At 38.8% G+C, this 25,156-nt stretch overlaps 1 protein-coding gene across 1 annotated transcript; it reads left to right on the forward strand.

Moving 5' to 3' along the window:
* The first annotated feature begins 20,439 nt into the window (after positions 1–20,439).
* Positions 20,440–21,218, forward strand: LOC115720173 (uncharacterized). Its single transcript, XM_061109630.1, has 2 exons — positions 20,440–20,707; positions 20,929–21,218. The coding sequence occupies exons 1-2, from the start codon at positions 20,440–20,442 to the stop codon at positions 21,216–21,218; spliced, it is 558 nt and encodes a 185-aa protein (XP_060965613.1).
* Positions 21,219–25,156: the final 3,938 nt, after the last annotated feature.

Here is a 25,156-nt window from a genome sequence, read left to right on the forward strand (position 1 = left end):
GTAAGTTTAATTAAATCTAAGTCAAAGTTCAATATCGGTCCCTTCCGATGCGTACTCCATGCATCCAACCTGAGCTTTACTTTAACCAATGTTCTGGAAAGAACATAGTATTTCTCCAAAGACAAGTAAACTCTTGTTGTAGATTATCATATCAGTAAAACCCTGTGTCTGATAAATCTAGGAAACTTTATTCACATAGTCATGCTTACTTTCCAATGTGATGACAGCACAATAAACATGATCAAGTATGTGAAAAGGGTTTAAGATGAATTTATAAATCAAATAGACAAGCAATTGATAAAGTGAACCAAAACATACACAAATGAATGAAAAATACTTCTGTTTCTTTATTGATGTTGAATAAAATAGATTACATTGAAATGGAGTTTTATTTAGGGCATAAAACCTAACAAACTCCCACTTGGACTAATATAAAACTAATTAGTACATATCAATTAATCCTAAATTCTGACGGTGCTTTTCAAAGGCTGTCACGGCCAAGACTTTGGTAAATGGATCAACTAGGTTGTCCTCTGTGTCAACCTTCTCAACTAGTACATCCCCTCTTGCCACGTATTCTCTGATAATGTGATACTTCCTTTCAATGTGTTTGCTTCTCTTGTGGCTTCGAGGTTCTTTACTGTTTGCTATTGCTCCATTGTTATCACAGAGTAGTACCAGAGGCTTTTCCATTCCAGGATCAACTCCTATGCTGGTGAAGAACTTTCTTAGCCAGACAAGTTCTTTAGCAGCTTCGACTGCTGCTATGTATTCAGCATCCATAGTTGAGTCCGATATCGCGGTTTGTTTAGCACTTCTCCAAACCACTGCTCCACCCCCAAGAGTAAACACCATCCCAGATGTAGATTTCGTGTCTTCAAGACTTGCCTGGAAATCTGAATCAGTGTAGCCTATGGGATTTAAAGCACCACCCTTGTAGACTAACACAAGATTCCTTGTACTCTTTAAGTATTTCAGAATATACATAACTGCATTCCAATGTTCTTCTCCTGGATTAGACTGATACCTGCTCACGATTCCAACAACATAACAGATGTCAGGTCTAGTGCATAACATTGCATACATTAGACTTCCAACTGCAGAGGCATAGGGAATTTTCGCCATGTCCTCTATCTCTTGAGGATCAGTCGGTGAGTGTTCATTAGATAGACAAATACCATATCTAGAAGGCATGTTTGCCCCATTGGTGTTGTTCATGGAGAATCTCTCTAAGACTTTGTCTATGTAGGTTGTTTGAGAGAGAGCAAGAGATCTGTTCTTCCGGTTTCTGATAATCTGAATACCAAGAACATAGGCTGCTTCACCCAAATCTTTCATATCGAATTGAGTGTTGAGCCATTCCTTGATGTGAGTCATTTTTCTTGACATCGTTTCCAATGATCAAAATGTCATCTACATAAAGGACCAGGAATACTACTATTTGGTCTTCCTTGAGTTGGTAAACACAAGGTTCGTTTTCATTCTGAAGAAAGCCGTAGGGCTTGATGATTTCATCAAACCTCTTGTTCCATGAGCGAGAAGCTTGCTTAAGTCCATAGATAGACCTGTTTAACTTGCAAACTTTCTTTTCCTGCCCAGGAAGAACATAACCTTCTGGTTGCTCCATATAGATGGTGTCTTCAAGTACCCCATTAAGGAAGGCAGTCTTGACATCCATCTGCCAGATTTCATAATCGAAAGCAGCAGCTATGGAGAGAAGAATTCGGATGGATTTGAGCATGGCAATAGGACTAAAAGTTTCCTCATAGTCCACACCTTCTCTTTGGGTATAACCCTTGGCTACAAGTCTAGCTTTAAAAGTTTCGACTTCGCCTCCAGCTCCTCTTTTCTTCTTGTAAACCCACTTGCATCCTATCGGATGATAGTCGTCAGGTGCGTCTACATATTCCCAGACTTTGTTCTTTTTCATGGAATCCATTTCTGAATCCATGCCGGTTGACCATCGTTTCCGTTGCGGACTCGCCATTGCCTGTTTATAGGTTAATGGATCGTCATCAATACCGTCACCTACGACCATATTGATTTCACCATCCAAGCCATAACGAGCAGGTTTTGTTGAAACCCTCCCACTACGACGAGGTACGGTTGTCTTCTGAACAGAAACTTTAGTAGTAGATTTCTCAGTTTGTTCAACTGAGGGAGTGGGATTGGCTTCTTCACGAGTGGAAGAGGACGGAACATTGGAAGGACTTATATCTGATAGCAATTCCTCTAGAACAACTTTACTTTTCGGTTTGTAGTCTTTAATATTCTCTTCAAGGAAAGTAGCATTTGTAGAAACAAACACTTTATTATCCTTGTGACTATAAAATAGTCCACCCCTAGTCTCTTTAGAATTTTCGACAAACATGCATACTTCGGTACGTGATTCAAGTTTGCCTTCTTTCTTTCTTAAGACATGAGCAGGGCACCCCCAAATTCTGTAATGGCGTAAACTAGGTGTTCGACCATTCCAAAGTTCGACGGGTGTCTTAGGGACTGCTTTAGATGGAACAACATTTAGAATGTCATTTGCCATCTGTATAGCATATCCCCAGAAGGACGTAGACAGCGTTGAATAACTCAGCATAGACCTAACCATTTCTAAAAGAGTGTGATTCCTTCTCTCTGCAACTCCATTTTTCTGTGGAGTGACTGGGGGCAGTGTATTGGGATTCAATTCCAAGTTCAATTAAATGATCTTTGAACTGCATATCCATATATTCTCCACCCCTATCAGTTCGCAAGATCTTTAATGATTTACCTAATTGGTTTTGGGCCAAAGCATGAAACTCCTGAAACTTTTCAAACGTTTCAGATTTCTTTTGCATTAGGTAAAGAAAACTATATCTAGAGAAATCGTCAATGAAAGTGACAAAATACTCATAACCACCTCGGGCTTTGACATTCAAAGGTCCGCAGACATCGGAATGCACTAACCCTAGAGGGATTTTGGCACGCTCTCCCTTTGCAGAGAAAGAACGTTTAGTCATTTTTCCTTCTAGGCAGGACTCGCATACTGGCAGTTCACCTAAGACGACATTTTTCAATGGACCGTCTTTGATGAGCCTATTGAGTCTATCAAAGCCTATATGACCTAAACGTAAATGCCATAGATAAGTTTGATCATCATTATCAATCTCTTTTCTTTTTAGGTTTCTAGGTCTAGCTACACTGAAAAGTTCACTATTTAGTGAGATTTGAGTACTCGGTCTTAAAACATAAAGCCCTTGTTCCATTATAGCAACACATATTTGAAATCCATTACGAGAAATTGAACAATTTGTACTCGAAAAATTCAATATATAAGATTGTGTTTGCAACATGAGACACTAATCAAGTTTCTACTAAAGTTTGGAATAAATAAAACATTTTCTAAAATTAAAAATCTTTGTTGAAACTTGATGCGGGTTTTTCCTCTAGCTTTGACCGATACTAATTCGCCATTGCCAACTTTAAGCTTTAACTCTCCTGGAAGCAGATTTTCCCAAGTTTCAAGCAACTACAGTGAAGAACATACATGGTTAGTAGACCCAGAATCAACAATCCAGATGGATTTGTCGTAATCTAAAACACATGATTCAAAGACAAAAGCATTTCCTTCGTTTGAATTGTATAGAAGCCTGGGATATCGTTCTTCATGATGACCCTTTCCATTACAATTCGAACATAGAAGATTATGTCTGATAATTGTACTTGAAGAAGCAGTTCTGCTAGATCCTTCATACCTAGTCCTTTTCCTTCGATTATTGATTGCAAACCCAGGGGGACACATTGCAATCAAGTTCCGTTCATGGGCTCGTAATTCTGCTTCGAGCTTGTCCATGTCGGAGGAGTTAGAATTGTTGATCATGTAAGAGATAACAAATTCATTATACTCCGGAGGAAGACTATTAAGGATGAGTTGGACCCATTGTTCTCTTGATAAATCAATTCCTAGTAGATTTGCCTTTTGGAACTTCAGATTCATCATCAACAGGTGCGAGTTAATGCAACTTCCAGGATGCATTTTCACACTATAGAGTTCTTTTGCTAAGATAGTAACTAAGAGAGGATCGGGGTGAGGGTTATTCATAATGACACTACAACACATCAATAAAACAGAAGTAAGGTTTTGGCTCATAAATTCATACACAATTTAGAAAATAACAAGTAATGACATATGTTATAGAAATACTAAATCTAACATAGTTTATTTTCCAAGGTATTTCAACAAACTGATACAGTGTCCCGTTTAGGCGAGAGTCAAAGCATCATCCATTGAATAGATTTGTCAGCTCATCTAAAATGATAACCATTCTAGCAACCTTTTATTCGATCAAGATTGGAATACAACGTTGTCCCGTTTAGGCGAGAGTCAAGGCAATTCTATCTTATGAGCTCCCACCATTGTTTCATAATTTGCAAGTCAAGTATGATCGCCACCATTAGGGTGATCTATACCATACAAAATACTTACAAACTACTTATCATGCGAGGTTAAACGGTGCGAAATTGCTAATGAACGTTCCTCCATTAGGGAGGATTACTCACTAAAACAAACGCGGTGTAAAACCCACAATGGAGATCGAATGTGTCTTGATTAAAAGCTCATTATTTAAAATATTATATGTATTTTGTATAATCATTTTAATTCGATATTATAATAATGAAAAATTACAAACTAAAATCAACTTTAATTAATTTTCAATTATTATTTAAATTTGAAAAATAAATTCAAATAAATATCGAACAAGTTCCATAATATAATAATGAAAAATTACAAATCAAAGTTGGTTTAAATAAAAAATCAACTTTAATTAATTTACAATTATTAATTAATTTCGAAAAATAAATTCGAATAACAAATGGAACAAATTTGAAAATATCTTGTTTAAGTTGTTTTAGAAGAATCTAAAAAATCAACTTAAATATCTTTCAAATCAGATTTAATTAAATTTAAAATTAAATTATAACCACTTAATTTGAAGATATTCCATTTTAAGTTAATATTCGAAAAGATATTAACCTAAAAAATATCTAAAATATTTCATTTTAAGTTAATATTCGAAAAGATATTAACTTTAAAAATATCTAAAGAATCTTAATAACCAATGCCTAAAATTCCTCAACTTAATTTTGAAATTTTAAATTCAAAAGATATTCAGATTTAAGTTGGTTAGTTGTAGATAACTAAATATCAACTTAAATAGGAATATTTAATGAAAAATTTAAATTAAGCTTCAGAAAGAATCTAGATGGTTATAATTCTATATTTAATTAAATACAAGAAAATACATATAGTTTAGCTTAGAATATAAAATTCTTTAAACTATGATTTTCTAAATTAATTTCAAAATAAATGAAATTAATTAGGTTGCTAATCAATTTTTAATTATGTTAAACTAGTGTAATTAACCTAGTACAGTCATTCAAATCAGGCAAATGGGCCTTCACAATTGGGGTGGTTCTTGTGAGGGGGTGCTGGGTTCAGTATGTCGTACCCACTTCTATGGCTCCCAACTCTCACACAAGGCACAAAAGAGAGGAATTTAACCTTAATAAGAACAACTGTTATTAATTGAATAGGCCCAAAAACTAAATGGGCCTAAATAAATTCTATCAAGAACTATGATAATTTATTTTAGCAACAACAACCTATATGCATCTATAATAAAATTAAACACATAGGCTCACACAGGCACACTTTGAATGGGTCCTATCATGTTGCTAGGTCATACACAGATGAAAGAAGATTGTAAATATACCTGTTACAAATTATTATCTTGACCAAGGGAGCCATCAGATCATTAGATTTGGCAAAAAGTAACCATGGCTATTTGCAATCAAGTAATAATAGATTTTGAAAACTTACATACAAGCTAAAACACATACTCCTGCAACAAGGTTAGTTGGATAGTTGGATGTATGATTTATTTAATTTTAAATTAATAAAAAAAATTTCGAAAATTTAAAAAAATTTGAAAAAATTCAAAATTTAATTAAATATTTAAATTTAAAATTAAACCTACAATTTTGAAAAATTAGGTTTCAGCCAACCTAAATATCATTTCAAAAATTTGCTAACTACTTTTAAATATTATTTTATAAATAAAAATTAAATAAAAAATTAGAAAAGATAAATGAATATCTTTTTCAAATTTTAAATGTAATTTAAATAAATAAAATAACAAAATTTAAAAATTAGCAAAATATCTTATATCATTTAAAAATTACATGATTATAGTTATCTTATTTTAAATTTAAAATAAGATAAGATATAATCAAATTTTAAAATAAGATAGATTTTTAAGCAAAAAGATAGATACTAATTATATTCAAATTCAAATTACACTAATATCTTGAATTAAATTTAAAAAATATTAAATTAATTCAAAATGATAATTAGAATTGAATTAGGAATAGTAATAGTATAAATATAGAACTACACAAAAAATAGAAAGTTAATTCCATGAAAAAGCATGAAAAATCGAAGAAAAACGAAAAAATTGTGAGCTGTACGGACAGTTTTCGCGATCGCAGGAAAATTTCAGCACAACCCCGATTTTTTTCAAATCTTCAAAAAATCATAAGTAATTCAAATTAAATCGAAATTGAGTTCTGTAAAAAAGTAACTTGCTTAATTTTTTCCATACTATCTAATAAAAATAATTTCAGAAACAGAATCGCAATTATTTTTTACGAAAATTCACAAACATCAATCAATCATCAAACAACACTCAATACAACATGATACCATCCAAAAACAAACAAACAATCGTTTTAAAGTCCAAATTTCTTGCAAGTAAATCAATTACCATGGCTCTGATACCAGTTGTTGGAAATTATTTTACCAGGATCTTAGATCTACTCACAAGTATGTTTATTAACATCCTAAATAAGAACTTTCTAAAACGATAAATTAAACACATATAAAGTTTAAGAAACCTTACATTGGGTGCAGCGGAATTAAATGACTCCTTCCGTTCAGATCTCTAACCCTTGTATCCTTTCTGTAGCAGAGTATTATCAAGATCTGAACCTGGATCTCTTTCTCTGAATCCTTGATGCTGAATCTGCTTTACTGATGATCTTTCTTCACGATCTTCCTCACTATGATTGAGGTATTGCTTGCTGTGTGTGGGCACTACTCTAATCACTAAGGTAGGTTCGAAATATGAAGGAAGAAGAGAGAGAGAGAGAGTGGCGGCTAGAGAAGAGAGATAGGAGGCTTAGGTTTTTCTGATTCAGAAAGTGTAATTTTTCCTCAAGCCTTCACTATCTATTTATAGCATTCCACTAGGGTTAGGTTTGAATTATTTGGCATTAAAATAATGAAAATATCAACTTAAAAAGCCTACAAAGGTGGCCGGCCATGGCTTAGTGGATTAGGCCTTGCTTTTTGCAATTTTAACACCTTTTGTATCTGATTTTCTAAAAAATGTCAATTTCCTAATTCAACCATTTAAATGCCAATTCTAACTATTTAATAACTATAAATAATTATTAAATAATATTGTCATTTATCATATTTATTAATTGAACCATACAAAGTATCATAATTAACAAATATGCCCCTATTAACTCTTTCTTTACAATTTCGCCCTTACTTAGTGAAAATTTCACAAATAGACATAGTCTAATTTGTGAAGTATAATTGATTAATCAAAACCAATTACACGAGTCTTACAAACAATATTATCTCAACTAGTGGGGGGACCATGGGTCTATATAACCGAGCTTCCAATAAGTAGATCAAGAAGTTAACACTAAAATTCACTAACTTATTAATTCTTTGTTGAATCCACGCATAGAACTTAGAATTTCACTCTCAGTATATAGAATGCTCTATATGTTCCACCATATAGACAAATCATTAGTTATCCATTGTTATAATCCTAATTTGATCAATGATCCTCTATATGAATGATCTACACTGTAAAGGGATTAGATTACCGTAACACCCTACTATGTATTTTATCCTTAAAACACTTGACCCCGTATAAATGATATTTCAGCTTATGTGAAATGAGATCTCCACCATTTATTTTCGTTTGGTCAAGCTCGAAGGAGATCATCCTTTGCTTACTATTCGCCAGATAGAAGCTATAGATTCCATGTTTATGCTAGCGCTCCCACTCAATTGCACTACCGTGTTCCCAAAATGTACGTATCACCCTGACCTAAATGTTGGCTTAACTAACAAATCAAAGAACACGAATAGCCTTTCAAGATTGAGCCTAATCATAACAGGATTAAGATCATTTGATCTAGGATCAACTTGGCGATATTGACTTGAATAGATTTTACGGTAAGTTTAATTAAATCTAAGTCAAAGTTCAATATTGGTCCCTTCCGATGCATACTCCATGCATCCAACCTGAGCTTTACTTTAACCAATGTTCTGGAAAGAACATAGTATTTCTCCAAATACAAGTAAACTCTTGTTGTAGATTATCATATCAGTAAAACCCTGTGTCTGATAAATCTCGGAAACTTTATTCACATAGTCATGTTTACTTTCCAATGTGATGACATCACAATAAACATGATCAAGTATGTGAAAAGGGTTGAAGATGAATTTATAAATCAAATAGACAAGCAATTGATAAAGTGAACCAAAACATACACAAATGAATGAAAAATACTTCTGTTTCTTTATTAATGTTGAATAAAATAGATTACATTGAAATAGAGTTTTATTTAGGGCAAAAACCTAACACTCTTTTCATCCCGTACCACCAGAAGTAGGGTTTTAATTCCTGATACATTTTGGTGGTTCCCAGATGCAATGAATAAGGTGTGGTGTGAGCTTCATCAAGTATCTCTTTCTTAAGCTCATCAACATTAGGAACACAAACTCGAGCTTTGTATAACAACATTCCACTATTTGAGACTAAAAAGTTTCTAGGCTGACCCACCATTACTTCATCTCGAACCTTAACTAGCTCGGGATCTTCTAGTTGTACCTTTCTGATTCTCTCCAACAGATCAGACTGTCAAATTGTGCAATTTCCCAACCACGAACTCAATCCCTGCACTAACCGTGGTACAAACCTGCCCGGGACCTTTTCTGCTTAAAGCATCGGCCACCACATTGGCCTTCCCGGGGTGATACAGAATTTCACAGTCGTAGTCCTTAACCAATTACAGCCATCTCCTCTGTCTCATATTTAAATATTTTTGGGTGAAAAAGTATTTGAGACTCTTATGATCAGTATAAATCTCGCACTTCTCACCGTAAAGATAATGTCGCCATATCTTTAACGCAAATACCACAGCAGCAAGCTCTAAGTCATTAGTTGGATAGCGCTACTCATAATCTTTCAATTGACGAGAGGCATAGGCTATGACTCTGTTAGCTTGCATCAGAACACATCCCAGACCCTGTCTGGATGCATCACAATAAACCACGAATTTCTCTTGATCTGATGGCAAAGCTAACACCGGAGCTGTTATCAAACGTTGCTTTAACTCCTTGAAACTTGTCTCACATTTATCTGACCACACAAATCTCTGATTTTTCTTGGTCAATTCGGTTAGGGCATAGAAATTTTAGAAAATCCTTCGACGAAACGTCGATAATACCCTGCTAAACCGAGAAAACTACGAACTTCCGTCACAGACTTGGGCCTCGGCCAATTATTCACGGATTCCACCTTGTTTTGGTCAACCATAATCCCATTCTTCCCAACAATATGACCGAGAAAGGACACCTAAGACAACCAGAATTCGCACTTTTTAAACTTTGCATACAACTTGTGATCCCTAAGTCGCTGCAATACCATTCGAAGATGATGCTCGTGCTCCTCTTCTGACTGAGAGTATACAAGAATGTCATCGATAAACACTATAACGCAGTTATCGAGGAAATCCTTGAATACTCTATTCATGAGATCCATAAAGGCCGCAAGAGCATTAGTCAATCCGAATGACATTACCAGAAACTCATAGTGCCCATATCTGGTTCTAAAAGCAGTCTTCGGTATGTCTTCCTCTCGAATTCTGAGTTGATGATAACCAGATCGTAGATCAATCTTCGAAAACACTGTCTTTCCCTGAAGCTGATCGAACAGATCGTCGATTCTGGGCAACGGGTACTTGTTCTTAATCGTCAACTTGTTTAGTTCCCGATAATCGATACACATTCTGAGGGAACAATCCTTCTTTTTCACAAACAGAACCGGAGCTCCCCAGGGCGACACACTGGGTCGGATAAACCCAATATCAAGCATCCCCTGAAGTTGCAACTTAAGCTCCTTGAGTTCTGCTGGAGCCATTCTATATGGAGCTTTAGAAACAAGTTCGACTCCAGGTGCCAGATCAATTACAAAATCAATCTCTCGCTGTGGCGGCAATCCCGGCAACTCCTCGGAAAACACGTTGAGAAAATCTTTCACCACCCTGACTGCCTCAGGCCCAAATGGTTTAGGTCTGCTGGAATCAATTACCACTGCTAGAAATCCTACATAGCCACTGCATAGTAAATCTCTAGCCCTTAGTACAGAAATAACCGGAATCCGAGACCCCTGAACTGATCCAACATAAACAAATGGATCTTCACCTTCTAGCTGGAAAATCACCATTTTTCGCTTACAATCTATACTGGCCGAATACTTGGACAGAAAATCCATTCCCAGTATAATATCAAACTCAGTTAATTTCAATTCTATGAGGTTAGTGCTCAACTCCCTATCTTCGATCCTAACCGGCATAGACCTAATGCGCCTATTAGAGATAACCAATTCCCTGCTAGGCATTAGGGTTCCAAACCCTCTTTCTAAAATATCACAAGGCCTACCCAAAAGATCAATTACTTTTGTAGCTACATATGAGCGTGTAGCTCCTGAACCAAATAAAACTGTAAACAAGGAGTTGTTGACGAGAAGCTGACCTGTCACAACCGAAGGACTGGCTGCAGCATCAGCTTGGTTGATAGCGAACACTCGAGCAGGAACCGGTTTCACCTCAGCTTTCGGCTCCTCTTTTCTTGCTTGGGGGCAATCTTTCTTGAAATGGCCCAGCATGGCACACATGAAGCATGTCTTCCGGTTACACTCTCCCGGATGATGTTTCTTGCACCGTGGACACTCAGGGTAAGAGTAACCCTGGCGTCCACCTCTGCCTTGGTTCCCACAGAACCGCTTACTCTGCCCTGAACCACCCGATGCTGGGATAACTTTCCTTTTCTGCTCAGTGGTGGAGTTACCACCATCCCTACCATAAACAGGAGTAGGAACAGTGGGGGTTCCACCAACACTCGGAGTCACCCAGAGCTCCTGAAGAAATTTCACTGCACCCTCAACTCTCAAAGCCTTTTCGACCATTTCTGCATATGTGGTTGCCTCGGTAGTAGTAATCACCAAATCGTGCCTAACTTTTGCACTCAAACCCGCCAAATATTTCTCTTTCTTATTGAAATCAGTTGGCACAATTCCCGCTGCAAGTTTGGCCAAACGGTCAAACTTTGTTGTATACTCAGTAACCGACATTCCCTCAGTTTGAACCAGTTCAGTGAACTCTTTCCACTTTGCACTGCGGACAGCTTCATTGTAATATTTGGAGTTAAACAACTCCTTGAATTCTTCCCAGGTCATCACTGTGACGTCCCGAGTGAGGGTTATCAACTCCCACCACACGAGAGCGTCTTCCTGAAACTGAAAAGTGGCGCATGTCACCCGGTCATTACCAACCACTCCCACAAAGTTGAGGATACGCTCGATCACTGTGAGCCACTGCTCAGCCTTCATTACATCCGGACCTCCCAGAAACACTGGAGGTGCCTGCTTCCGGAACCTTTCGTACAACGGCTCCATACGGTTGCCAACAACAGGTTGTTCTGCTGGCACCGCTGGAACTGCAACAACCTGAGCAACTTGAGAAGGCACCGCAGGAGGACCCTGGTTCCTCAATCTCTAGATCTCTTCATCTTGTTGGTGGATCCGATCTTGCGTTTCCGCAAATCTTTACTCCTAGTTTGGAGGAGCTTGTGGTGGATTTACAGGGCGACCACCCTGAGCTCTGCCACGGCCACGGCCGCAACCACGAGGATTTTGGGGATTCCTCTGACCGCCTCCGGTCTCAACCATATCACCTTGACTTCTTGTATTTCGCAGGGCGTCCATTTAACAGGACTTAGCCTGCGAATCCATAAGCCAGGCAGGTTAGACAGCGATCAAAACAAAACACCGCTCTTAAGGACTTAAAGGCAACACACTTTTAAAATAATTATTTAAAATCTAATATGCTTCCGAACATACTTTCACATTCACAATTATTTACTAAACAAGTACAGGCTTACTGAACCGCGAACTGAGCTTTCTCTGATGAAGATTGTACATGTCTTAGCAAGCTTCGGTAGACAAACCTGGCGGCTCTGATACCAAAATTGTAACGCCCTAATGCTAAGGCACGCTACAGTGCTTTTTTCAAATTTTAGTGCAATCTTTGCTAACCAAAGAATTTTCTCGAAAAACGTGTCAAATTAAAACTTTTATATTCAATATTAAACTTTATAATGTAATAAAATATTTACAAGTACCGGGATCCCGTTTCTTAAACTTTTTAAAGTTAATAATCCAAAATACACAAATTACAGGTCGCACAGCGACTATCAAAATACAACTCCCAGATGTCCCGAGACCGAACATTCCAGGTCACGTTGCTTTGACATGTACAATCCCACCCTAGCTCAGGTTCACTCCTGTTCAGCCTTCGCCTTTCCTTTACCTACACATGGAAGCAGAACTGTGAGTCGACAGACTCAATAAGAAATCCATATAACATATCATATAATTTCGGACCTGTAATTAGGCGCCCATACACCTATTTACAGAGCTTAACAGATGAGTATTGTAACACCCTAATTAGCATAGGCGTATTACATGATTTTTAAACATACTGTGCAGCTCGTTGCTAATCAACGAGGTTTATGGAAATCGTGATTAATTAAAATTTTTGCTTTTAAATTAAACTTATAAAATATTTATACAAAATACTCGGGATCCCGATTACAAAACATTTACAAAAGTTCGCTGACTATACAAAATACTTGTCGCCTAGCGACTAATTACAAAAATAGCCTTGCTGTCCCGAGGATCGTACGCTCCAGGCCTAACCACCCCGACATGTACAATCTTCACCGGCTCGCTCTCACGGTCCTTCAGCCTTAGCCTTGCCCTTACCTACACATAAACATAGCACTGTGAGTCGATAGACTCAGTAAGAAAAGCATACTCAAATATCATACAAAAATCCCGAGTTATAATCAGACACCCATACCCCTGACCATAACTCTAACTGCCGTGTCCCACACGATACTGAGTCCTTAACGTTCATAAGACGGTACTATTGAAAAGTAACAGCCTATACTCGGTACACTAGTCATACTCCAGCTGCTAGTCATACTCTAGCCTGTACCGATGTGTTACAGTATCAGCCTATACTCAGTACACTGGTCATACTCCAGCTGCTAGTCATACTCTAGCCTGTACTGATGTGATACGTCAAATAGTACAGAACCACCAACCCGAGTATCAGCCTATACTCGGCACACTGGTCATACTCCAGCTGCTAGTCATACTCTAGCCTGTGCCGATGTGATACAGTGTCAACCTATACTCGGTACACTGGTCATACTCCAGTTGCTAGTCATACTCTAGCCTGTACCGATGTGACACAGTCGGATGGTTCGAAGCCAACATACATATCTAATGTAATCCAACAGGCTTCCTACATGCACGCTAAACATGTAATATATATGCATACTGTTATACTAATCTTACCTGAATTTTGAATTCAGGTGTGCCGGTCAACCTGACTGGAACGAACTGGGCGGCGGTTTACAGGCTCCTAAACCATAACAATCACAACACTATAAGTGATACGCTAAATCACTTCCGATTGGACCAACAAACACAAATGGTTCATCATTTTCCGATTGGAAGATCACCATCTTCTTCTTGCAATCAATACTGGCTGAGTATTCTATAGGAAATCCATTCCTAAAATAATGTCGAACTCTACTAGGCTCATCTCTATCAAGTCAGCACTTAACTCTCTACCATCTATTCTGATCGGCATAGACCTAATCCACCTTTTAGAGATAACTAACTCTCCGCCAGGTAATAGGGTTCCAAACCCTGATTCATAACTATCATACGGTCTACCCAACTTACTAAAGATTCTGGCTGCCACATAAGAATGTGTGGCCCCAGAATCAAACAACACTGAGTAATATGAGTTATTAACCGAAAGCTGACCTATTACAACTGAGGGGCTAGCATCTGCATCAGCCTGCGTGATGGCGAACACTCGAGCTGGAGTGGGTCTCGCCGGAGCCCTCGGTGCCTCTGATCGGAGCTGGGGATAATCCCTCTTGTAGTGTCCGGGCATGCCACACTGAAAGCATCCCTGACCTTTGCACTCACCCTGATGGTGCCTTTTGCAACTGGGGCACTCAGGATAACAAAACTGGGTCTCAGCACCACCCTGACGGCTACCTCTACTCTGGTTCCCTCGGAACCTCTTATTCTGACTCGAGCCACCGGATGCAGTGGATGTTCTCCTCTTCTGGTCCATGGCCGAACCACTACCTCCCCTGCTAAAGCCTGATGCAGGAGGGGTAGGAGCCCCGCCAGTCACTGGAGTACTAGCCGACTCCGACATACATCCAACTGCGCCCTCAGCTCGCAGTGCCTTCTCCACCATCTCAGCATAGGTGGTCTTGTCGTCAGTGGTGATCATTAGGTCGTGTTTGATCTTCACATTTAACCCGTCCAGATACTTCTCTTTCTTGCTGAAATTGGTTGGCACTATTCCCGAGGCCAACCTCACCAACCGATCAAACTGGGTGGTATACTCAGTTACGCTCATATTTTCTCGCTGGGTCAGGTGGGTGAACTCTTTCCTCTTGGCACTTCTGACTGCCTCGTTATAATATTTTGCGTTGAAGAGTTCCTGGAACCTTTCCCAGGTCAAGGTGGTGACGTCGTGAATCTGAGACACCATGTCCCACTAGACTTGAGCCTCTTCTTGGAACTGGAAGGTGGCACTCACCACTCTGTCATTCCCGGTGACACCCATAAAGTTCAGTATCCTGGTGATCACCGTTAGCCATTGCTCGACTTTCATGACATCTGGACCTCCCAGAAAAACCAGAGGTGCTTGCTTCGGGAACCTTTCATACAAGGGTTCCATTCTGTTTGCCGCTACCACTATCTCGGCCTAAGCAGCAGGGGCGGGTGCCACTGGAACTTCTAGCACAGGCACTACAGGAGCCCCCTGCTGCCTCAATCTCTGAATCTCTAGATCTTGCTCCTCTATTCTGGCTTGCATTTCAGCAAACCTAATTTCCCAATTCCGGGCTTCCTGATCGGCTTGGGCAGCCTGTGGCGGGTTCTCATCACCCCGACCACGAGCCCTGCCCCTGGGACCTCTACCACGGCCCCTAGCTTGCGGGGGAAACTGGGCTCCCTGACCCTGATTCGACCCTACTGAATGGCCCTGGCTCCTGGTATTCCGCCTGGCGTCCATGTAGTCGGAACTGCCTGCGAAACCAAGAGTTGGCACATCAGGTCATGATCAAAGAGAGCTTACTAATGCCGCTTAATTTGGAAATTAAAAATTGGCGCATGCGCCTATTCTACTATCAGGCTACTAACATGCTTCCTATCAGGCTTTTCTTATTTCATAAAAATTAAATAAACTACTAAAGCAATAAAAGCTTACTGAACCGTAGAACGAGCTAACTGCTGATGATGATTGTACATGTCGTGACGATCTTCGGAAGACAACCTAGCGACTCTGATACCAAATTGTAACACCCTAAGTAGCATAGGCGTATTACGTAATTTTTAAACATACTGTGCAGCTCGTTGCTAATCCACGAGGTTTATGGAAATCGTGATTAATTAAAATTTTTTCTTTTTAATTAAACTTATAAAATATTTATACAAAATACTCGGGATCCCGATTACAAAACATTTACAAAAGTTCGCTGACTATACAAAATACTTGTCGCCTAGCGACTAATTACAAAAATAGCCTTGCTGTCCCGAGGATCGTACGCTCTAGGCCTAACCACCCCGACATGTACAATCTTCACCGGCTCGCTCTCACACTCCTTCAGCATTAGCCTTGCCCTTACCTACACATAAACAGAGCACTGTGAGTCGACAGACTCAGTAAGAAAAGCATAATCAAATATCATACATAAATCCCGAGTTATGATCAGACGCCCATACCCCTGACCATAACCCTAACTGCCGTGTCCCACACGATACTGAGTCCTGAACGTTCATAAGACGGTACTATTGACAAGTAACAGCCTATACTCGGTACACTGGTCATACTCCAGCTGCTAGTCATACTCTAGCCTGTACCAATGTGTTACAGGATCAACCTATACTCAGTACACTGGTCATACTCCAGCTGCCAGTCATACTCTAGCCTGTACTGATGTGATACGTCAAATAGTACAGAACCACCAACCCGAGTATCAGCCTATACTCGGCACACTGGTCATACTCCAGCTGCTAGTCATACTCTAGCCTGTGCCGATGTGATACAGTGTCAACCTATACTCAGTACACTGGTCATACTCCAGTTGCTAGTCATACTCTAGCCTGTACCGATGTGACACAGTCGGATGGTTCAAAGCCAACATACATATCTAATGTAATCTAACAGGCTTCCTACATGCACGCTAAACATGTAATATATATGCATACTGTTATACTAATCTTACCTCAATTCCGAATTCAGGTGTGTCGGTCAACCTGACTGGAACGAACTGCGCGGCGGTTTACAAGCTCCTTAACCATAACAATCACAACACTATAAGTGATACGCTAAATCACTTCCCAGGGACTTAAATTAGGAACTAAAAGTTTCCCTATCGATAAAAAGCATGGCAATACCCCAAATAACATAAAAACGAGAAAATCTAGGGTTCCTGAAAATTTCCCAACCGGCAGACCGGTTGCACAACCGGAATTCCGGTTCTGGAAATTCCTGAACCCCATCCGGAATTTCGGATGCACAACCGGAATTCCGGTTCCTCGCAGGAAACATTCAAAAATTCATAATTCAATCAATTCAAACCCAACTTAAACCAAACCGTTCAGACCTGTTCTAAATACCCCAAAGAACAATACTAAAGCATCAAAACAGTTCAGAACACACAGAATCAAAAATCACCATTAAAGCTCCAAGCTTTGAGTTCAAAAATCAAACTTGGTTAAACAACCCTATCATGCATCAAACCTTGATTAAAATTACATATTCATGCATATTAAAACTGCAGAAACCACTCTCTAACTCATGCAACAACTACAGCCACCAATTTCTCAACTTTCACTTTGAAAACTAAACTTTTGAGCTAAAAATTCCACAACTCTAAACAACCTAACTATCATGCATCACAAGCAGCTTAATTATCCTCAATTTATCATGCTTAAACCTCTGCAAACAACAACAAAATCACAGCAACAACAATAACCTAAACTAAGTATGCAACCATCATCTTTTCATCAAAATTAAAGAAACTTAAAGAGTAAGATACAAGGGTCTTACCAAGCACTTGAAGAACACTTAGATTGAAAGAAAAAGAGCTTGAAAATCAAAGGAATCCCAGCCCTAGTACACCATACCAGCCGAGAAAGAGAGAGAGAGGGAGAGAGAGAGAGAGAGAGAGAGAGAGAGAGAGAGAGAGAGAGAGAGAGAGAGAGAGAGAGAGAGAGAGGAAAAGAGCTTTGTAAATTTCTAATTTTTTTTCAAAGTTTGGAAAATGATAATAAATGTAACATAAACCTTTTTATTTCAGCCAACATTAACTTAATAAATCACATAATTCCACCATTTAAAGTCCACTAAAGGACAAACTAACATTGGAGCAAAATGACCATTTTGCCCCTTCACACCAAAATAACAAAAAGGGCACTAAAGGGGTATTTTGGGAAATTCTAAATTCCCGGCCAATCCCGACATTCCTAATATCAAATAAACCGTCGCACAATACTAACATACTAAGTTGTGATTTTACTGAGCCAAACACCGAGTTCCATGTTACCGGGCACCGGAAATGCAAAATTATGAAAATCACTAAATGACATAAAATGCATTTCAGAATTCAATAATAACAGTATAAATAATTATTTAAATAGCTATAAATAATTTTCCATAATTCAACATGATAAACTGCTAATTTCCAAATTAAACTAAGCAGTTCTTACAAGTATGAACGTTCAATACTAGGGTACAACCACTATACCACATACACAACATACCTCACTCTACGAGTGTTGGTAGGGTTTACTCCGTACCCTGAGTACCACTGAGTGATATACCACACACCTTAGCACTTTCCTGTATCTGTGTTGGTATCACTGTATCGTACTCATAACAACAACACTCACTATACCTATGCACTCTGTATCATATCCATACAAGTGTTAGTAGTGCAAATCACAATTTAAGCATGCATATACAAACACATATACATACATTCAGATAATCACATCACATATTATATTCAGTTCTTACCTATTTTCTGAATTCAAGTGTGTTGGCCGAACTGAATGGAAATCTCGTGCTAGATGGATACCCTAATCACATTTTGAAATCGGGTAAGTTACATGATTAAAAACCTAATCCCGGGAAACCCAAAACAAAAACCCTAGGTTCTGCTATATCCTCAATGGGTTATTCTAACTCTGGAAATGGGGAAACACCCAACCGAGGTATCGAGAAGGCAAAAATTGAGATTATGAAAGGCCCAGGGAACCCTGCCAAAACCGGCTAGCCGGTTTTTGTGGCACTGGCCGGTTTGCACCAGGTTTCATAAAGCCATTCATTCCTTGCTCAATTCTCTACCAAATGCAATGAAACCTTCTAGAGCTCCTATACAATGCATAAACAATATAATCCAGCCAATAATTCACAGAACAAACCACCAAAACCCAAGTTGCCATTAAAGCTCAAAGCTTTGAACTCAAAGCTCAAAATTGCATAAAACTCACACCAATCAACAAAACCAGCTGATAGGAACTTAAATCAACTCAAATGAACCCTAAAATTGAACCCTAAACAATTGTAACCCTAACAGCCCCTGAAACTCAATTTCACAAGTTCAAACTAAAGAAAAACTTCAAAAACATGCTCTAGGGTTCTAGGGTTTTACCTTAGCTTCAAGAGTGCTTGATTCCCTAGTTAAATTCCAGAAAAATGATGAAGAAAAGAGGTGATCTCCTCTGGTTGCTTCAGCCGAAAGAAAGAAAGAGAGAAAACTCCTGTAATTTTGATTTTTTTTCCTTTTTAATTCTTTTCTTGATTTTTCTTCAAATGAGAAAAAGGATTTTAATTAATCCTTTGCTGAAAGTTAACTTTCTAGGTGTCATTCACTTAGGGCAGCCACCTATTCTTTACCAAATAAAAATGACTAAAAGGCCCTTAACCCAAAAACTAAGGCTTTTCTAGAGCTAGAGGTAAAATGGTCTAATTCCATAACCCCGCTCAATCCCGATAATTTATTTTCTCCAAAATATTTCTCGCTAAGAAATAAGGTTCTAAACTTACCCATGTGATCAAACTAGCCATCCATCGCATTTTCCGTTGTCACCGAGCAAAAATTACAAAAATTGCATATTTCACATATAAGCTAAATAATACCCCTAGAGTTTAATAAAATCTCCAGAATTGAGAAATTATAACTCTAATATTTATTTCTAAATATTGGGGTCCACAATTAAATAAATTCACAAATAATAATAAAATAATGAAAATTAGTGCTAATTGCCTTTACTAATCCAAATTACTAAAGCGGTCATTACAAAACTACATTCAACCAGTGCGAATGGATGATGGTAATGGGGAGAGGAATCCTAATAGCATTGCCAATTTGTTCATTGAAAGATTCAACAACACTTACATAGACAAAAAAACGGCTGCTCTCCCTGCACTAAGATGCCTAGATGAATGTGGTATTTCAGTCCAAGACAATGAACACCTGAAAGCTTTCCCAACGAAAAAGGAAATTGAGATGTGTGTTCAATCTATGGGACAGGAAAGAGCTCCTGCACCTGATGGAATGTCCACGAGTTTCTACCTACAGCATTGGGCCACAGTCAAAAGAGATGTATTCGATATGGTCACTCACTTCTTTAGAAATTTTGAACTGCTACAGTGTATTAATAACACTAGCATTGTGTTAATACCGAAGAAGGAGTGCCCAAGTGGTGTTAATGATTATAGGCCGATTGCTCTATGTAATGTCGCCTATAAATGCATCTAAAAAATCTTAGCGCTTCTATTGAGAATCCTACTGCCTTGTATTATCTCCCCAGCCCAAACAACTCTCGTTAAAGGTCGTCTGATAGCGCAAAACACTGCTATTGCAAAGGAGATAGTACACTCGATGGGGAAAAACGGGGTAAAAAAGGTTTCATGATGATAAAATTAGACATGGAGAAAGCTTATGATAAGATGAGTTGGAATTTTATTGGGGAAGTGCTTGGAAGTATGAAGTTTGACGAAGTCTTTATCAGATGGGTGAATAAGTGTATTGAACTTAAGAGAATGGGGCTTCTCCTCAAAGGTGCTGTTCAAGGAGTTATCTCGCCGACTTGTGTGCTGCGCCAAGAAGACTCCCTATCTCTAGCTCTTTTCATTAAAGCAGCGGATGTTCTCTCTACACTTTTAATGGCTAAAAATGAGGAGGGTGAGATTGCAGGTTTCAAATTCACAAAGGGTGGACCAACTATTACCCATTTTATGTTCGCGGATGACATTATATTGTTTGGAAAAGCCTTAGTAAAAGAAGCTAAGAGTTTTCTAAATTGCTTTGAAGAGTATCGTGCTTGGTCGGGACAAGCGGTCAATTATAAAAATCAACTGTCCATTCTACTCAGGGAGTTCTAAGCAAAACAGCTTAAGACGTTATGAATATTCTAGGAATGAAAAGGATGAAAAAAGACTCTATGTATCTAGGGCTGCCACTTTTCAAATCCTTGACGAGATCCAAAGACCTTAACCTCCTTGTGGATAAGGTGATGCAGCGAGTTAAAAGTTGGAAAACAAGATTACTATCCAAGGCGGGTCGAGCTTGTCTCATTCAGTCGGTAGGATCTTCCATTGCTACTTATGTAGCAACCTCCGATGTAATCCCTAAAACAATAGCAAGAAGAGTGGATAAAGAGCTACGAGATTTCTGGTGGGGTGATATGGAGACAAAGAAAACCTAGCACACAGTAGATTAGAGTTCAATTTGTCAATCAAAGCATTGAGGGGGTCTTGGATTCAGAAGAATTGAAACTATCAACTTAGCCTTTATCCGAAAATGGGGTTCGAAAGCCCTTACTGATAAAGAAAGCATGTGGGGGACAATTATTCAGACCAAATACCTTAATGGTAGGAGTTTCATGGATGTTGAGATTAATAGTGGAGACTCAAGCTTTTGGAAAACTATCCTAAGTCTAGGTCCCTACTAATTAATCACGTTTTTAGAAAGATTGGCAACGGTAAAGAAACGTCTATTTGGTTCGACTTGTGGGTGCCTTTTTCCAATAGATGTCCTACCCTGATTTTGGATGCAACCCATGGAGTGGCATGAGTGAATCAGTTTATGAGTGAAGACCGTTGTTGGAATGTGTATATGGTTAAAACGTAATGATGCGAAGGCCATCGTCAACATTCAACTCCCAAAGGATGGTGTTAAGGATGACTGGATGTGGATGGGGGAACCAAGTGGCCTATTCTCAATTAAATCAGCTTATCGTTTAGTTAGAGGCGGAACCACAATCATCCCTGCTGAAACAAAATGGAAGATGATTTGGAATTCCACCGTTCACCCCAGATTGAAGCTCATTTGGTGGCAGCTGGAGAGAGACGCTTTTCCAACCGGAGGTAAATTAGCAAAATTTATGGAATTGAATAATGTATACTGCCCTGTGTGTGGAGAGGAGATGGAGACCATTTTTCACCTGATGTGGAAATGCACCTTGGCCAAAGTCATCTGGTTTAACTCCTCAATGGGAATACGAGTGGATCGAGTGGATGTGAATGACTGGGAGCACTGGAAGGAGTGGTTTTTAGTGGACAACTACAGACCCCCAAACATATCTGTTATGGAGATTATTGTGTAACGCCCTAATGCTAAGGCACGCTATAGTGCTTTTGCAATTAATGTGCAAACTTTGCTAATCAAAGTAATTTCTCGAAAAACGTGTTAAATTAAAATTTTTGCTTTAAACATTAAACTTTGTAATTTAATAAAATATTTACAAGTGCCGGGATCCCGATTTTTAAAACTTTACAATCTTTACTTTATAAATATACATTCCAAAATATACAGATTTACAGGTCGCACAGCGACATTCAAAATACAACTCCCAGATGTCCCGAGACCGAACACTCCAGGTCGCGCTGCTTGACATGTACAATCTCACCCAAGCTCAGGTTCACTCCTGTTCAGCCTTCGCCTTTCCTTTACCTACACATGAAAGCAGAAACTGTGAGTCAACAGACTCAGTAAGAAATGCATATAACATAACATATAATTTCCGACCTGTAAATAGGCGCCCATACACTTTTTTACAGAGCTTAACAGATGAGCATGAACGTTCAATACCAGGGTACAACCACTATACCACATACACAACGTACCTCGCTGTACGAGTGTTGGTAGGGTTCATCCCGATCACTGAGTATCACTGAGTGATGTACCACACACCTTAGCATTTTCTATGCTTGTGTTGGTATCACCGTATCGTACTCAAATTAACAACAATCACTGTACCAATACACTCACCCAAGTGTTGGTAGTGTTTAACATAATTCAAGCATGCATATATAAACACATATACACACATTCAGATAATCACATCATACATTATACACAGTTCTTACCTGTTTTCCGAATTCAAGTGTGCTGGCCGACCTGAACGGAATTTACGTGCTAGATGGATGCCCTAATCACAAGAATGGTAACACAGATGAGTGACTCGCCAAATCACTTTCCGGGACTTAAAACCCGAAACTAAAAGTTCCCCTATCAATAAACCTCATGGCAATACCCTATATTACCCAAAATTAGCCAAAACTAGGGTTCTGGAAAAATTCCCAACAGGCAGACCGGATCCAACCGGTATCCCGGTTCTGGGTCACCAACCGGTCGACCGGTTGGTATAGGCCACCCAGAACCGGAATTCCGGTTCATCTGCAGAAACTCAAAAATTTCTCCCCCTTGATTCAAATCAAGCCCAATCTTTACCAAACTTTCCAGTATACCTAAACAATGCATACACAATAAAACCCAGCCAGTATTTCACAGAATAACACAATAAATATCAACTTGCCATTAAAGCTCAAAGCTTGAGTTTCAAACTCAAGCTTGCTTAAAACCATTCTCAAGCATTAAAAACAGTAGCTAGGGACTTGAATCAACTCAAAATAACTCTAGAATTCGAACCCTAAGCAAATCAAACCTTAACAGCTCCTAACACCCCAAAATACCATTCAACCTAGCTTAAAAACTTAAAAAAACTAAGAAGGGTTCATTGAAGCTTACCTTAGATTGATTATCTCCTATGAAATCCTTGCTGAAATCCAACAAATCACAACAAACTCCCTTGGTTTGTCTCAGCCGAAAGCAAGAAAGAGAGGGATTCAAGAGTAATGAAATTTTCTAATTTTTTTCCTTTTCCTTGGTTTTTCTTCAAATGAGACAAAAGGGTTAAGCTAATCCCTTGCTGAAATTAACTAGATTAGGTGTAAAAAACCTAGGGCAGCCACCTATCACTTATTATTTTTAAATGACAAAAATGCCCTTTAACTTAAAACTAGGGTATTTTCAAAGCTAGGGGTAAAATGGTCAAAATCCATAACCCCGCTCAATCCCGATAATTATTTTCTCTAAAATAATTCCCCACTATGAAATAGGGTTCTAAACTTACCCATGTGATCAATCTAGCCATCCATCGCGTTTTCCGTTGTCGCCGAGCAAAATTTACAAAATTAACATATTTCACATATAAGCTAAATAATACCCCTAGAGTTTAATAAAATCTCCGGAATTGAGAAATTATAACTCTAACATTTATTTCTAAATATTGGGGTCCACAAATAAATTAATTCACAAATAATAATAAAATAATAAAAATTAGTGCTAATTGCCTTTTCTAATCATATTACTAGAGCGGTCATTACAATTATCCCCCCGTTAATAGGATTTCGTCCCCGAAATCTAACCTGAATAGCTCTGGATGTTGAGTCCTCATATCTGACTCCAACTCCCAGGTGGCTTCTTCCACCTTACTATTCCTCCAGAGCACCTTAACCAGTGCAATCGTCTTGTTCCGAAGAACTTTTTCTTTTCTGTCCAAAATCTGAACAGGTTGTTCTTCATAGGATAAGTCTGGTTGAAGTTCAAGGGCTTCATAACTCAAGACATGAGTCGGGTCTGACACGTATTTCCTTAACATAGAAATGTGAAATACGTCATGAACAGCTGACAATGCTGGTGGTAAGGCTAGCCGATACGCTACCTGCCCGACCTTCTCAAGTATCTGAAATGGCCCAATGAACCTAGGGCTTAACTTACCCTTCTTCCCGAAGCGCCGAATACCCTTCATGGGTGAAACTCGCAGGAAAACATGTTCCCCTCGCTCGAAATGTGACATCTCTGCGCTTCGGATCAGCATAACTTTTCTGCCTGCTTTGAGAAGCAAGCATCCGAGCCTTGATCTTATCAATAGCTTCGTTGGTCCTCTGCACTAACTCAGGACCCAGGTACTTCCTTTCTCCTGTCTCGTCCCAATGAATAGGGGAACGACATTTTCTACCATATAACATCTCATAGGGAGCCATCCCTATTGTACTTTGGTAGCTTTTGTTGTAGGAGAATTCAATTAGAGGCAAGTACTTAACCCATGAACCCTCAAAGTCCATGACACAGGCTCGCAATAGGTCTTCTAAAATCTGGATAGTTCTTTCTGATTGACCATCAGTTTGAGGGTGAAAGGCTGTACTAAACTTTAACTTGGTACCCATAGCCTTCTGGAGACTCACCCAAAACTTCGATGTGAACTTTGGATCCCTGTCTGATACAATAGATTTAGGGGCTCCATGGAGACGAACTATCTCCTTCACATACAATTCAGCATACTGATCTACTGAATAGGTA

Source organism: Cannabis sativa, chromosome 2, assembly GCF_029168945.1.
Source record: "Cannabis sativa cultivar Pink pepper isolate KNU-18-1 chromosome 2, ASM2916894v1, whole genome shotgun sequence".
In the NCBI taxonomy this organism is placed as follows: Eukaryota; Viridiplantae; Streptophyta; class Magnoliopsida; order Rosales; family Cannabaceae; genus Cannabis; species Cannabis sativa.

Excerpts from the sequence above, each read along its gene's own strand:
- LOC115720173 (XM_061109630.1), top strand. The coding sequence starts at position 20,440 with ATGGAGAAAGCTTATGATAAGATGAGTTGGAATTTTATTGGGGAAGTG. Across the intron at positions 20,708-20,928 it reads TGAGGAGGGTGAGATTGCAG|GAATGAAAAGGATGAAAAAA; the intron begins GTTTCAAATTCA and ends TGAATATTCTAG.